We start from the raw sequence: 16,012 nt of genomic DNA on the forward strand, positions 1-16,012 counted from the left end.
AGAGACAGCGCTCACATCCACACTTGGGATCCACATCTTCCCTTGGAGCACTGCCCTTCCCACCCTCCTCGGACCACTCCTCTCAACCACCCTAAAAACAGGGTAAAATCCTCTGGTTTTGGGTGAAATTATGGGCAAAAGCTCCTAGATTTTACCTTCCTGGCAGATTTTTACACACCACCTGCCAGGAAGCACAAAGCTGCCCCTAGCAGACATGGGGACAAAAGGAGGGAGCCATAAAGCCGTGAAAAGTTTAAAGACATTTATTTAAAATACAATTTATAAAACGTTTTCTTTCCGGCGCACGTTTTTTTTGTTTTTTGTTTTTTTGGGGGCGGAAACACGCGGGTACCGCGTCCATCCTCCCCCTCCTAGGGATGAAGGCGCTTCCCACAGGAACGCCACCGAGCCCTGCCCGCGGGCGGGACGTGTCCTGGGCACCATGTCCTGGCGCCGGGACGCAGCAGGAGCAGCCGGAGAAGGAGATTTCAGTGCTGGAAAAGGGGATTTTGGTGCCAGAGGTGGGATCTCGGTGCCGGCCATGGAGGAGCGCTGACCGGCCGCACCAGAAATCCAGCGGATTTGGGAGGTTTTTGGCTATTTGATGCTATTTTTAGGAATAATTAAGGAAAGGCGCAGTGACTACAGTTATTGCTGACGGCCTTCTCCCTCCCGCTCCCTCCCGGAGCTCATCCCAGCCCCCAGGCTGAGGGGGATGAGTGAGATCCCCCAAAAGTCCCCAGGATCCCAGGGGGAATCCTGGGGAAATCTCGCCCCACCCGGAACCAGCTGTGACGAGCTCACTGAGGTTCCAGGGGTTGGATACACAGGTAGTTTCTATTTTCCCCGTTTCTGTGGGATTTCAGCATCATTTCCACACAGGGCTTTTCGTGCACGTCAAGATTGGCTCGTTCCCCCTTGAACCTACTGAAGGCAGCACCCGGATGCAGGAATCCGTCAGGAACCGCCCGGGTCTCCAGGTCCTGGCCCTCCAAGAAAAGCATTTAGTGTTCATCCAATCCCTTGATATCGAGTGATCCTCAGCTTCATCCAGGGGGGAACATCTCCGTTCCTGAGGAGCAGCAGCCTCCCCGTCCTCTTCCCGGGAGCCGGAGCAGGACGATCCCTTCCCTGAAGCCTTGCAGCCTCCAGGGAGATGGGGGGATCATCCAGGCTTTCCCCAAGGCTGGTCTGGTTCCCAGGTCTGCCATTCCAGGAGAGCTCGTACCGTCCCTGCACCGCTGGGCTGGCCCCTCGGGATATCCCTCTGCCCGACATCACAGCCACAGCTGCGCCGGAGCCTCTCCTCTTCCTCCGCCTCCTCCTCCTCACATCTCCCTAATTCTTCACCGCCCGGCCCTCTGTGGCCGGACAGCAGGCATTTGCACAGGGTCACTCTGCATTCCCTTCTCCCCAAACACAAAAGAACCCAAAATGGATGTACTTTAAGCTTCTCCTCAAAGCCAGCAGGGAATCGGAGCCAAGCTTTAACAGGAGCAGGATGTGAACTGGGTCCGACTCCAAGGTACCTGGGGGTATCCAGGAGTTCGCTTCCATGGCAGTGGAAATGGAGAAGGAGAAGCATGAGCTTGTCATCCCCAAGCCATCACATTCATGGAAATCCATTGGAATTCCCTTTGGAACACTCAGCTACCTCTCTGGATTCAAACAAATGGCTCAAACCCTTCCCACGCACTCCGCCGATCCAAGATACAAAAAACAAACAGAAAACCAAATAAAAGAACCTAAAATCCTTGGAAACAGAACTCGTTCTGGAAGTGATGAGGACAACATGCGCGGCTGGGGAGGCTTCCCATCTTTTTTTTTTTTTTCCTTAGATGCCAGGTTTCGAGTACAACAAACGTTATTGCTGGCGCTCGCTCCGACCCGAGTGGGACACGCACGACTCCCTGCGCCCGGCCGAGTCCGGCACGGCCCCTCGTGTCCCCCGGCCACGGGGACAGCCCTGCCGCGATGGCCGCTCACAGTGGGTGGAGAGGGGAGGTCACAGTGCGTGGGGCTGAAGGTCACAGTGGGCAGAGCAAAAGGGTCACAGTGCAAATCACCCCGGGAGGTCCCCTGGCCCGGGTCCGTGTGTCCGTGCCGGCGGAACGGCGCCTCCGCCTCTATCTGCGCTGCTTGAAGCCCTGCGAGCCATCGGGGCCCAGCGGCTGCCGGATCACATTGTTGGGCTGCCGGCTGTCCTCGGGCTGCGAGATCCGCGGCGGCCTGTGGGGACAGAGGGAACAGCTGAGCCTGTGGGGACACAACTGAGCCTGTGGGGACAGAGGGAACAGAGCTGAGCCTGCGGGGACACAACTGAGCCTGCGGGGACAGAGGGAACAGAGCTGAGCCTGCAGGGACACTGCTGGGGCACTGCTGGGGCCTGCGGGGACACAGGGGGACAGCTGAGCCCGCAGGGCACTGCTGGGTCCTGCAGGGACACAGGAGCAGGGACCCGTGAATGAGGTGTGGAATTCCGAATGAGGTGTGGAATTCCAAGTGCCTTGGGGAAACCCCTGCACCATGGAAATGCTGTCACATCCTCTGGGGTCCCCAGAGCAGGAAGGACATGGAACAAGCCCAAAGGAGCCTGCCAAGGTGATCAGAGGGATGGAGCAGCTCTGCTGTGAGGAAAGGCTGGGGGAACTGGGATTGTTCAGCCTAGAAGAGAGAACCTCTGGGGCGACCTAACTGTGGCCTTCCAGTGCCTGAAGGGGCCAACAGGAAAGATGGAAGGACTCTGGACAAGGGCCTGGGGGAATGGATTCCCACTGCCAGAGGGTAGGGATGGATTGGATATTGGGAAGAATTCCTCCCTGGCACAGGTCTCCCAGAGAAGCTGTGGCTGCCCCTGGATCCCTGGAAGTGTTCTAAAGGCACACGGACTTGGCACAGGGACACTTTTAATGTGGATCACAGCAGGGCCAGTCAATGGCTGGACTCTGTGATCCTGGAGGGCTCTTCCAACCTCAATGATTTCATGGTTTATGGCCTTACCAAGCACTTCCCTCACTCCCACATAGCTGAGGCTCTAACAGAGCTCTCCTCTCTCTATGCCAGCCCGGCTGCACTCCGCGAGCAGCCCACCCCCACTAACACCAGGCAGGAACTCCCCAGGCCCATGGGGAGTCTGCTCCCACCTGTCCAGGATGGGCTTCTCCTGCTCCTCCTCGGGGCTGGCGCTGCCCAGGATGCGTTTCCTGGCCTCAGCGTATTCGGCCTCGCGCTGCGCCAGCGATTTGACGGGGAAGGCGGGGCGGCTGGCCGAGTGCGGGCTGCTGAGCACGCCGTTGCTCGTGGGCCGCTTGAGGATGCGGATCTGCGGCGGCGGCCCCGTGGGAAGGCTGTCGTCCTGGATCACGATCGGCACTTTGGGAGGAGATTTGGACTTTCTGCTGTTGGGAAGAAAAACATAGGGTTGGTGCTTGTTTGCCATGGGGGTTTGCTGCCTGGCGTGTGAATTCCTCACGCTAGGATGGTGTTTCTGTGATTAAGAGCAGCCTGGAATACTTAAAGGCCTCGTTATAGTTGTAACTCTAAAGAGGAGCAGTGGATTAGCTCGGAAAGAGACAGAAAATCAGTCCCTGCTGTGTGTGACACCATTAAACTCTGCTGAAGGAACGGGAACAGAGACTAGGTAAAGCTTTAGCATTTCTAGTTGAAGATATTGGTATAAGCACCTTGATTTAATTCCCTTCAAGGATTTCCAGGGCCCCTCTCACCAGGACACCCAGACTGTCACTCCAACCCTGCCATTTCACTCCTCGGAGCCAACCTCAGCCCCAGCTCACCATCTGAATGTTTTACAGTCCCTTTTCTGCATGGAACTCCCAGAGAATAAATCCCATGACTCTCTAATAATCAAAGGGAAAAAAACCCAACAACAAAGGACTTGTCAGCAGTGATTAAAAAAGTTTCTGGTAGGAGAAAATAACACAGCCCTGCCCAGGCCCAAAGGAAGCAGGAAAAGAAATTCTCCCTGATGCAGCGAGTCAGTCCAGAGCCAGGAGCTGGGATTACCTGACTCACTCATTTCTTCCCCTCTTTCTCACATGGCTTCCCCCAAGCTGGAGCTTCATCCAGTCTGGAGGAGCAGGCTCTGATCACAGCACTCTCAGCTTTCAGCTGCCATCCCGCGGCTCCAAAGGGCCACCTAGTGGCACAGGGACAGGGATTCCCTGATTCTCAATCCCAACCCAGCGCCCCCTGCTCAGTTTGAAGCCGTTTCCCCACTGCTCCCACTCCCCAGGCCCTCAGCTGTCCAACAGCACCTCAGGAAAATCAGGATTTTACCTTTCCTTCTGTGTGATCTTCAGCTTCTTTTCCAACCGTCTGTCTATTTCCTTGAAAAGAAGGAGAGAAAAGTAAAACCACAAAGTTTTAATAAAATGAAGAACAATCTCAGTTTGGAGGTCGGAGTTTGAGCCTGTCTGAGCACATTTAATTTGTGTTCCAAATTCCGATCTGTAAAGGGGGGAGGGAGTGTGTGGTTCATCTGAGGATGACCTGGGAATCAAGAGGCAGAGAAAAGCAAAGCCACCATGGATAACCCATGAGAAAAGCAAAACCACCAGGAGTATATTGCTGTAACCAGCAGCACACCCACAGCAGGCCGTGGATCCGGTGTGGAGTGCTCATCACTCATCTTAACCACCTCAGCTGGCAAAAAACCACCTGTGAGGGTAAAACCCCACAGATTCCACAGCAATTCCACAGCAAGGCACTCCTGGATCCAGGCAGGGATCAGGCCAAACCTGCCAGGCATTGGAGCAGCAGCAGCCACAGCTGGGGTGATCCCAGGGAAGTTGAGCCCCGAGCCCAGAGCCCCGAGCCAGGGGCAGAGCTGGCCGGCAGGGCCACATTCCTGCCAGGAGAAGGCCCTGCCCTGCCCCACACACACCAGGGAGCCTCCCTGGGCTGCTCCCTGCCTTTCCACCCATCGAGTCACCCATGGGCAGAGAGACGCATTCATCACCGACAGAGCCGGGTCTGAGCGTGTTAGCTCTGCCCGAGGCTGGCAGCCACCTCTGCCAAGCTGGCCAGGTGTTGCAACCAGAGCAATTGCACAGAAAACTTGGCTAAGAAGGAGAAGGAAGCCAGGTTTCAACCCCCTGCAGCTGACCTGCCCCAACCCCGTCAGTATTTTTAGATCGTCATGACAGCTCTGTTAAAAGAGACTCAGAAACAGATTTTTGTGTTTGATTTAATCACAAAGGAAGGATGGAAAACACTACCTGAGAGTGTCCTAGTTTAGCCAGCTGATAACTGGCACTACAGAAGGAAATTCCAAACTTGTGGCAGGAGGCAGCAGCTCTGCTTTGAGGCCTGGCTGCTTCCCCCTGCTGCCAGCAGGAACCACAGCAGGCACAGCTAGGGAAAGGAACAGGTTTGGACAGAAATTCCCTGCCCCTGTGAGCAGGGAAGGAGCACAAGTCACTACAGGATGCCAAACCACAGTGTTGGCTGTTGGTCATACAGGCCATGGCAGCCTCCACCTAGAAGGGAATAAATCATTTCAGGAAGATAAAAGGTGGGTGGGAGGTTGAGTTTCCTACCCAACCCTGTCCTGGGAGGTAACAAAACCAGGCAGAGCTTCACAAGGCAGGTCTCAGCCAGAGCCTCCCGGGGAGGGCAAACACCTGCAGCCTCCTTCCTCTTCAAGGGGACTGGGGGGGAGGAAAATCCCATTCCAGTGCTGCTCAGGAGGGAGGGAAACCTGTAAGAGCTGCCTCCTGCCCCCCGAGAGCAGTGGATATCCTGCTGAAGATGGAGATGCTGGGGAGCAGCTGGTGGCAAACAATGGAAGGCAAATGAGGGGAAGGGGTTGGCTCCTCACTGAGTCAGCCCAAGTGACATTGTGGTCTTGAAGCCACATTTTCAGCCTCCAGGAGTTCACCCAGACCCTCCTGGAATACCCCCATTAAATACTTCAGCACACAGGGGAGAGAGACAACAGGAAAACAGTGTGGAAAGGGGGGAAACAGGAGCTTCTCCAACCATTTCACTCCAAGAGAAAGTGCTGCTGAGCCCTCAGCTGGGCCTGTGGGACAGAGGTGACACAAGCCACATGGCAGCCCTGGGGAAGGCTCTGTTCTGCTGCCTCCTTCCCAGCAGAGGAGGTGGCCTGGCAAAAGTCACACTCCTGCACTGCTGGGGGCTCTGAGCTGAGCTCTTGGGCTGTTCCTGCACTGCTGGGGGCTCTGAGCTGAGCTCTTGGGCTGTTCCTGCACTGCTGGGGGCTCTGAGCTGAGCTCTTGGGCTGTTCCTGCACTGCTGGGGGCTCTGAGCTGAGCTCAGGACTGTTCCTGCACTGCTGGGGGCTCTGGGCTGAGCTCAGGACTGTTCCTGCACTGCTGGGGGCTCTGAGCTGAGCTCTTGGGCTGTTCCTGCACTGCTGGGGGCTCTGAGCTGAGCTCTTGGGCTGTTCCTGCACTGCTGGGGGCTCTGAGCTGAGCTCTTGGGCTGTTCCTGCACTGCTGGGGGCTCTGAGCTGAGCTCTTGGGCTGTTCCTGCACTGCTGGGGGCTCTGGGCTGAGCTCAGGACTGTTCCTGCACTGCTGCTGCCCTGGGGGCCGTTCCTTCACTGCTGGAGGCTCTGAGCTGAGCCCCAGAGCTGCAGCCATGGTCTGAGTGGGAGATGCTGCAATTGCAGGGTGTCACCTCCACCTCAGCACCTGAGAACAGGTGATTCATGGCATTGTCACCAAGCCCCAGCGCTGCCAGACAGCCCCACACACTCCAACCACAACCTCAGCCTCCCCTGCCACAAAAAAATAAAGCTCTTTACTCTGCTCAACACAAAAACTTATTCCAAGGAATCCTTCAAAAGCATCCCAACTCCTTTACAGTCCATTTTGCCTTTCCCACTCTGGAGCAGGTCACTTCCAGCAAAACTCTTGGTGCCTCCAAACCCCCAAAACTGCCAGAGGTCAGAGAGGAAACACGTAGTCCTGGACCATAAACCAGTGCTCTGTGCTTGGGGAGCTCCTCACCAGGGATCACACAGGATCAGGGAGGCTGGTAAAGATCACTGAGCCCACCCTGTGCCTGATCCCATCCTGTCCCCAGCCTGGTGAGTGCCACCTCCAGGGATGGGCACTCCAAACCTCCCTGGGCAGCCCCTGCCAAGGCCTGACCACCCTTTCCATGCAGAAATTCCTGCTGATATCCACCCTGAGCCTGCCCTGGCCCAGCCTGAGGCCGTTCCCTCTCCTCCTGTCCCTGTTCCCTGGAGCACAGCCCGACCCTCCAGCTGTCCCCTCCTGGCAGGAGTTGTGCAGAGCCACAAGGGCCCCCCTGAGCCTCCTTTTCTCCAGGCTGAGCCCCTTCCCAGCTCCCTCAGCCTCTCCTGGGGCTCCAGCCCCTTCCAAAGCTCCATTCCCATCTCTGAACACGCTCCAGCCCCTCCAGGTCCTTCTTGCCACGAGGGCCCAGGACTGGAGGTGCCTCAGCACAAGGGCCAGGCCCTGCCCTGGGTCTGTGCCCACACCAGGCTGGCACAAGAAGCAAAGCCAGGAGCAGCAAAATATCCCCTAAATTCCAGCCTCAGCAGCTGATGGGAGCACTGTGCTCTCTGCAGAACATGAGGCTTCCTCCACACGTAGGGACCTTGGCAGAATAACAGAAACCAACCACTGACACCAATCACACACAAACCCCTCCCATCCACCCCAAACACTGCAGGATCCACAGAATTCCTGGCACTGCTGAGGGGATTCCAGCTGCCTCCAGACATCCACTGAACTTTTGGGCAGGAAAAGTCACCCTTTGTGTTTAAATAGATGGCCAAAAGCATCTCCCCACCTCACACACATCTTGGTGTGTCAGAAATTGTGTTTTCTTCTAAACACAGGCACTGACTCTGCATTTTCCAGGAAGCTCAGTGCTCATTACCAGGATGTTTGGAATTGTAGGAATGGAGCTTTTGAACACCACGTGCAGACACAGCCCTAGCCCTGAGCAGCCTCACAGCTCGTGACACGGATCACTGCACCAATTTAAAAGCAGAATCACCTTGGCACTGCTCATTTTTAATTAAAATCAAATCCCTGCTGCTGCTCCGCACGGATCCATCCGTCTGCTGATGTCACCCCCTCTCCTCTGCTGTGTCACGCTGTCACTGTGTGGGTAAGGAGATAAAATTAGGAGCTGACTCCAAGGGCAAGTGCCAGAGGCACTACAAGCACCACAGGCATGAGCTGTCTGCAGAGGCAGCTGGATGTGGCATCCAAGGACCAGGACAGGTCACTGTGGACAAACCCCAGGTGTCCTTCACCTGAGGGGCTCTTCCAGCTCCCCCTTCCCACACAAACATATCTGCATCACCAAAAACCAAGCCTGCTTCACATCCCCATGCAAAACCCCCTCCCCAAAGATTAGTAAGGAATCTCACCCGCCTATTTTTAGGGCTATTATTTGTGGATGCCAAACAGGACCCAAACAAACAGCCTGAAGAAGATTCTGTTCTCTGACATTTAGGCTGCATTTGTGAACAAGGACGTCATGGAAACTGAGCTCCAGCCCCACCACAGCCACCATTTCTACCCCTACCCTGAGGAAAGCAGCCAAGAGGATCCATAACCCCCCTTGGAATGCAGACACAGACCCCAAGACATGAAGCTGCCGCTCAGATCCCACATTCCCATGGCCTGGCATCCCAAAGAGCCACCTCGCCATTAAGCTGACACCTTGGGGGTGCTCCTGGTCAGCTGGAGACCCTCAGCACCCCAGGAATGCACCCTTCAGGAAGGGACGGCCCTGAAGAGCCTCCAGGGGATGGAGGCACGTTCCCAGGCAAATCCAGAATATTGGGAAGCACAGGGTGTGACCACCACTGAAGGCATGAGGAAGACAGAGATTTTGCATAAATCACTTACACCGGGTGGGTATTCCCCCCTCTTCCTCCAAAATTCCTCTGCAGAAATCCAGAGGAGATCCCTACCAGAGCACAGGGCAGCAGTCTCGGTGCTCTCCTGGATCTCTGGTAACATTCCAAAGCTTTGGAAAACCTTTAGCCACATTCTCTGTTGTATCTACTCCCAGCACAACCTTCTACCCCTTCTCACCCCAGTAACGTGGAATGGCAAACCCCAGAATGAGCAAATTTCAGCTGGAGCTGGATCCTCCCAAAACCACGGCCATGTCTGCTCCTTACAGCACCACTGGATGCTCTGGCAATTCCTGATAGAGACAAACTCCAAAGCCTGGCTGATGTTCCTTTCTTTAGGAAATAAAAACAAGTTTTAAGATCTGAGGTCACCAGAGCTGTTGATGGGGACCTGGACCTGGAACTGCTTCCCCAAAACACCCTCAGGAAAGAGCAGATGTGGGCAGTCCCTGATCTCCTCGTTATCCAGCTATTTCTCTCCTCCAAAGATAAATTAATCTATTAATTACTGCAACATTCCAATTCCTGAGGCTACTGGGGATCAGCCTGCTGCATTAATTAGTCCTCCCAGTCGCTCTGCCATGCTCAGGCCTGGCAGTGGCAGCCCAGGACAGCCCCAGGTGTTTGTGTCTCCATGGTGATCCTGCCCCTCAGCACCAGGCATTGAGGAGAAGCATTTTTGGGAACAAGCCCGGTGGTGCCACAGGACATTCCCAGCACAGATGTTTAGGGGTGGGGAAGCACTCAGTAGGGCAGCAGCTCCATCTCCCTTGCTGCAGTATCCCAGTATCCCCAAACCAATTCTCACTTCCCACTGTTCATCCCCAACCTCCAAACCTCCCATTTCTAACCAAAAAAACTCCCTCTGCCCAAACAACACTGAGCAGCAGAAAGAGAAACTTCCATTCCCAGTTTCAAGAATTTTTGGATTTGTTAAAGCACCTAAAGCAAACATTTGGTGAAAGTTTGTCCCAAATCTTTTTGGTGTGGGAAGTCCAAATCCATCCTGGGTTCATGGCAGCACGATGGCAGCAGGGGAGGGGGGATTCTGCCCCTCAGGTGAGCCCCTCAGCACCTGCAGAGCTGCCCCAGCCCTGGGCCAGCACAGGGAGGAGCTGGAGCTGCTGGAGCCAGGCCAGAGGAGGCTCCAGGGGGATCAGAGGATGGAGCAGCTCTGCTGGGAGGAAAGGCTGGGAGAGCTGAGAGCCCTTCCAGGGCCTGAAGGGTCTCCAGGAGAGCTGGGAAAGGATTGGGGACAAGGGATGGAGGGACAGGACACAGGGAATGGCTTCTACTGCCAGAGGGCAGGGATGGATGGGATATTAGGAATTAGGAATTGTTCCCTGGGAGGGTGGGCAGGCCCTAGCACAGGGTGCCCAGAGCAGCTCTGGCTACCCCTGGATCCCTGACAGTGTCCAAAGCCAGGGTGGACATTCAGGCTTGGAAAAGCTTGGGACAGTGGAAGGTGTCCCTGCCTGTGGCAGGACATGGAATGGGATGAGCTTTAAGGTCCCTCCAACCCAAACCACTCTGGGATTCCATGCCCCTCACAGCCCTGACCCCAAAACCTAGTTTTGCTCACGGACACAGCTCCTGCACACCCCAACCTCGTTAGTGTGGCCTCTGACCACAGCAGTCATTAGCAGAGGGAGGTCAGTGTCACACTCCAAAATATTTCCCTTCTGACTCTGCTGGACTTCAACCCCATTGAGCACCTCCAAGTGACAGGAACTGACACCTTCAGATCCAGTGACCCAGAGCCTTTGCTGGCAGGTGACACCCACACCACGCTCACGTGTGACAGACAGGAGACATTCTGCCACCTCGGGTGCCCTGTCCTCCCTGAGCGCTGTGACACAAGCTGGGGACAGCCCCCAGGCCAGGCCAAAGTGCATTCCCAGCCTCTGGCCGCTCCATCCTCCCAGAGTGGCCGATCACCGGACACGGGGCAGGTTCTCCCCTCCTGGGGACACAGCTGGGGTCGCTGGGGGCACTGGGGAGGCTGCAGGCGGCAGCTGGGAGCTCAGTCTGCAAACTCCAGGGGGAAAAAGACACACAAGGAGGTTAATTCCATGGGGTTCTTAACCTGTTTTGGATTGCCAGAGTAATGTTTGACCTGCAGGGAACCATGGAATGTCCGGATCTGGAAGGGACCCACAGGGATAAAATCCAACCCCTGGCCCTGCACAGCCACCCCAACAATCCCAGCCTGTCCAAACCCTCTGGAGCTCTGGCAGCCTCAGGGCCAGGACCATTCCCTGGGGAGCCTGGGCAGTGCCCAGCACCCTCTGGGGAAGAGCCTTTCCTGATCTCCAACCCAACACCCCTGGCCCAGCTCCAGCCCTTCCCTGGGTCCTGTCCCTGCTCACAGGCAGGGATCAGAGCTGTCTCCCCTCTTAGGATGAAGCTGGAAGAGATCCTGACCTGAAATCAGTTACTAAGACTCTGACACACTCCAGTTTTACCTGGCAAAGAAATAACCAATGAATCCCTCAGCCAAGAACCAATTCCAAGCAGAGGATCACCCATGACCATTCCAGTTTTGGAGCTCAGCTTCCCACCTAACATTTAATTATTGGTTTAGCCAGGTAAACAGGCCTGAGTGTCACCAACTGACCTCTCATTTGTGTTTGCCAGCTGGGCCACACAACACCACAGAAAAACAAACCAGGAATTAAGGCTCATTAGTGTTTTCTGACCCAGACTGGCCTTTGAAGCCCTTCCCACCCTTACTCCTAACTCAGACAACTCAGACGTTACTCACAGCCTGGTTTTCCATCTGTAACTCCCCATTCCACAGACATTCCAGGGCTCTAATTAGACACAGGGAGGTGACAAGGACCCAGAGGCCTCACGGAGCTCTGCTGCACCCTGTGGCCTGGAGACAGGGGTCACTGCCAGAGCAGAGGGCACTGCCTGCCATGGTCACTCAGGGGTGGCACATTCCCAAGGAGCTGCTCCGTTCCTGGGGCAATTCTGATGGCACAAGAGCAAGAGACAAATGGAGGCCACGTTGAACGCCCAGACAACCACCAGAGGATTTGTTTCACAGCTCCCTGAGTGACCAAACTGAGCTGGGTCGGGTTTTGGGGGGTTTTCTTCAACCTAGTAAGATTTTCCTGGTGCCTGATTTGGAGAGCTGCAAGAGAGAAATGAGGTGAACTTTATTAGGAGACCACAGGATCTCTCCTCGGCCCAGAGCTGCCTCTTGCTGACAAACCTTCTTTAAGGCCTTGAGGAGAAGTTCTCAGCCTCACCAAAAGCTACCAAAAAAACCCCCCCAGAACTAAAAATATGATGTATTTGCTTTCCCAAGGAACAACACCCTGTGGGTGGAATATTAAAAAATTACATGCTAGGACACAGATAATGTATCCCATAAAGCCCACCATGGATCTCCTGCTATATCTCTACTGTTCCCTCATGCGCTGGAAGGTTTACAAAATTAAATAACTCAGGCTCTCAACAGTGGGAAGTATCAGCACCACAGAATCCTAGAATAGTGTGGGTTGGAAGGGACCTTAAAGATCCTCCAGTGCCACCCCTGCCATGGGCAGGGACACCTTCCATTGTCCCAGGCTGCTCCAAGCCCCAATGTCCAACCTGGCCTCGGGCACTGCCATGGATCCAGGGGTAGCCAGAGCTGCTCTGGGCACCCTGTGCCAGGGCCTGCCCACCCTCCCAGGGAACAATTCCTGCCCAGTATCCCAGCTAACCCTGCCCATTCCCTGTGTCCTGGCACTGTCACAACAGGATGTGTTTGAAGCTGCTCCCTGGTGTCTCTGCTCTACTGCAGCCTCCTTCTGAGCACCAACCAGGACTGCCAAGCCCTGTTCCTGTATGCTGGGATCCATCTTGTGCTGTCTTAGGTGGAAGAAAATTACAGAACCAGGGAATGTCCTCAGCTGGGAGGGACCCACAGGGATAAAATCCAACCCCTGGCCCTGCATAGGCACCCCAACAATCCCAGCCTGTCCAAACCCTCTGGAGCTCTGGCAGCCTCAGGGCCAGGACCATTCCCTGGGGAGCCTGGGCAGTGCCCAGCACCCTCTGGGGAAGAGCCTTTCCTGATCTCCAACCCAACACCCCTGGCCCAGCTCCAGCCCTTCCCTGGGTCCTGTCCCTGCTCACAGGCAGGGATCAGAGCTGCCCCTTGGGAGGAGCTGCAGTTGCTGCTGGTGCTACAGCAGAGCCTCCTCCTGCCCTCGCTGCTCTGTGCCCACCTGCTGCCTCCTGTGGCTGTGACTTTGGGATACCTGAACATCCCCAGCTGCAGCAGCATCCACCAGGACCACAAGAATCACGGGACGAGGGGAGGTTGGGCTCTCCTGCGCTCTATCCTGCCAGCATCCCACTTCCTGCGGGCACCAGCAGCAGCTCCAGGGCTCCTTCCTGCCAGGCACAGGGTGAAATCCCCTTCCTGACCCCCAGGGATGGCCCAGGGCAGCTCCTGCCCCTCTCCCAGCCTGCACAGGCAGCTCGCTTCCCACACCCCTCCAACTGCTCCACAGGCACCCAGAGCCCAACAACTGCAACAGCAGCTGCTCCTCCTGCCAGGCCTACAGGAGCAGCTGAAGGAGCTGGAAAGGGGCTCAGCCTGGAGAAAAGGAGGCTCAGGGGGGCCCTTGTGGCTCTGCACAATTCCTGACAGGAGGGGACAGCTGGGGGAGTCAGGAGGAGAGGGAACAGCTTCAGGCTGGGCCAGAGTGGACATCAGCAGGAATTTCTGCATGGAAAGCCTTGGCAGGGGCTGCCCAGGGAGGTTTGGGATTCCCATCCCTGGAGGTGTCCAAGGAAGACCTGGAGGTGGAATTCAGTGCTCTGGGCTGGGGACAAGGTGGGGACTAGGCACAGGGAGGACTCGATGGTCCTGGAGGCCTTTCCTACCCCAACGATTGTGTGATTCCCCAGGGAATCTCCCTGCTCTCCCTGCTCACCAGCACAAGCAACCCTGAGGATATGAGCACGGCAGTTTGGACTGGAAATGGGTGTGAGAAAGGACAAGTGACAGGGATTTCTCCTTCTAAGGAAAAGCACCTGGGAGGTACCAGCAGGAAGGACAAACTGGGAGAACGCTCCATGGCAGGATTGGAGCATCAGGACCATTTTAAACCATTACTCAAGGCCACAGTCATGGGCTCCCGAGGCTCCAGACATGTCCCTTCATGGAGCGCTGGAATTATCTCCAAGCCGGGCACGGGGGGCGGGCGAGCGGCTGCGCTGCCAGTCTGGCACTGGCCCCGGCCCCTCTCGGGCATTCAATTACAGGCTCTATTTTGCTCCCCTGGCTCTGGCCAGGTGTAACCCAATCCCTTGCCCACAGTCGCGTCCAGGCTCCTCGCCGAGGCCCCGTCCGGAGGTCCCTCTGCCCTCTGATCCCCACGACCCCGAGGAAGTCGCCACAAGCACACTTTGCCTGGCGGAGTTTCCCCTCGCTGCGAGCAGCCCGCAGCGCGCCCGCCCACACGGCTGCCGAAGCCGTGGCTGATCTGCAAACACAGCACTCACAGACGCTCGGGGTCCCCGAGCGTGACACACACGGTGCCAATCCGGCTCTGCTGAAGCAGGGGCCCAGCTCCGGGGGCCGGGCTGGGGCTCCCCCCGTTCTGCCCGAGTGACGGAGCAGGTTCAGCTCGGGGGAAAGGCCTTCGGGTGTGCACCCGCTGCCCCCAGAGCCCCGCCAGGGTCACCGCCACGCCAGGCGCGCACATTTTGGCCCTGCTCACCCCCCTCGCTTCACCCCTCGGCCAGCGGAGCTTCGTGCGGGGCTGGGCCGCGACCCCGCTGAGCCCCCGCAGCCCCGCCGGGCCGAGTGGGGGGTGGACATCGAGGAGCACACGGGCGGCCGGAGGACGGGCAGGGAGCTGCTCCAAGGAGGGACCTGAAGCGGGACTGAAGAACCAGCAAGCAGCGTCGCTGGGGGCGACCCGCAGCCCCCCGCGCCGAGCGAGGCCGCGGTCTCTTTAAGAGGCCTAGCAGCGCCTCGGGGCCGCCGCGCCACCGGACGCGTCCCTCCGTCTCCTCAAGCAGCGCCGCGCCGTCCGCCCGCGCCCCCCCGGCGCCCCGGGCCCGCCGCGCCGGCCCGCGCCGCCGCCCTCACCCCGCTGTCGGCCGCCTCCTCCCAGCTCTCCGCGACCTCCTCATCTTCCATTTTAATTCCCGTCCGCCGCCGGGCCCGGGCCCCGCGCATGCGCGCGCCGCCCGCCGGCCCGCGCCCGGCAACGCACGCGCAGCGCGCGGAAAGAGCGGGAAGCGGCGGAGGGGCGCGGCGCCACAGCGCCTCCTGGCGGCCGGGAAGACCGGGCTCAGGGCGGGTGTTGGAGGGTTTTTCCTTTAATTTTTGTGTTTTCCTTAAATTTTGAGGAGTTTTCCCTTCGTTTAGGCTTGCTTTACCTTTGAGATATTTCCCTTAATTTTGGTGTGTTTCCCCACAATCTTGAGGAGTTTTCCCTTAATATTGAGGTGTTCTTCCTTGATTTTGTTGTACTTTCTCTTAATTTTGGGGCCTTTTTGTTTGTTTTTCTATACTTTTGTTTTTCCTTAATTTTTTTAGTCTCTTCTCTTAGTTTTAGGGTGTTTTCTCTTAATTTTGAGGCGTTTTCCTTTAATTTTGGGTTATTGGACAAATCTCTGTCCAAATTTAGGCTATTTCAGCCACCAATCCAGCCTCTGGTCCCTCCTGCAGACATCCAGGTGTCCGTGTGTCCTCCATCCAATTCGTGCCTCTTCATTTAAGCCTAAAGCTGCTCTTATGGAGCACAAGGATCAGCCCCAGCCTTCAGAAACATGCAAAATTCCCCAAGTCCGCATAATTTCTTAAAACTTTCTCATTTATATCCAAAATATTCCCCACTCCAATGTTCTCCTTTGTACTCCGAGCCATACACAGGTTTTCGGGGTGGGATTTGCGTTTCCTTTTCCTCGCTCAAAAATTAACTACCCCTTCAGTACCCTAAAAAACCCACGATTTTCTCACAGGGAGTTAGAGAACCTGCCCTTAAATCCTGAACTTTTCCCCAGATTCCCACCCAAGAGCCAGAGTTTGCCGGCAGATGGCGACTGGACTCCTAAAAATGTCCCAGTAATCCTCCAGCCAAAACAAATCCTGATCCCTGTGATCTG

The 16,012-nt window shown here is 56.4% G+C and overlaps 1 protein-coding gene across 4 annotated transcripts; it reads right to left on the minus strand.

The window, feature by feature from the left end:
• Positions 1-248: 248 nt before the first annotated feature.
• SZRD1 (SUZ RNA binding domain containing 1) lies at positions 249-15,115 on the minus strand. 4 transcript variants are annotated; one of them, XM_050982528.1, is made up of 5 exons: positions 14,991-15,093; positions 8,017-8,122; positions 4,297-4,346; positions 3,144-3,395; positions 249-2,229 (listed from the first exon to the last, which is right to left on the minus strand). In XM_050982528.1, the coding sequence occupies exons 2-5, from the start codon at positions 8,029-8,031 to the stop codon at positions 2,127-2,129; spliced, it is 420 nt and encodes a 139-aa protein (XP_050838485.1). In that variant the 5' UTR covers positions 8,032-8,122; positions 14,991-15,093; the 3' UTR covers positions 249-2,126. The 4 variants fall into 4 exon arrangements, with proteins under 4 accessions (XP_050838485.1, XP_050838484.1, XP_030087980.1 ...); XM_050982527.1 differs by having other exon boundaries at positions 3,144-3,398; XM_030232120.2 differs by lacking the exon at positions 8,017-8,122 and having other exon boundaries at positions 14,991-15,115.
• Positions 15,116-16,012: the final 897 nt, after the last annotated feature.

Source organism: Serinus canaria, chromosome 21 (assembly GCF_022539315.1).
Source record: "Serinus canaria isolate serCan28SL12 chromosome 21, serCan2020, whole genome shotgun sequence".
Taxonomy (NCBI): Eukaryota; Metazoa; Chordata; class Aves; order Passeriformes; family Fringillidae; genus Serinus; species Serinus canaria.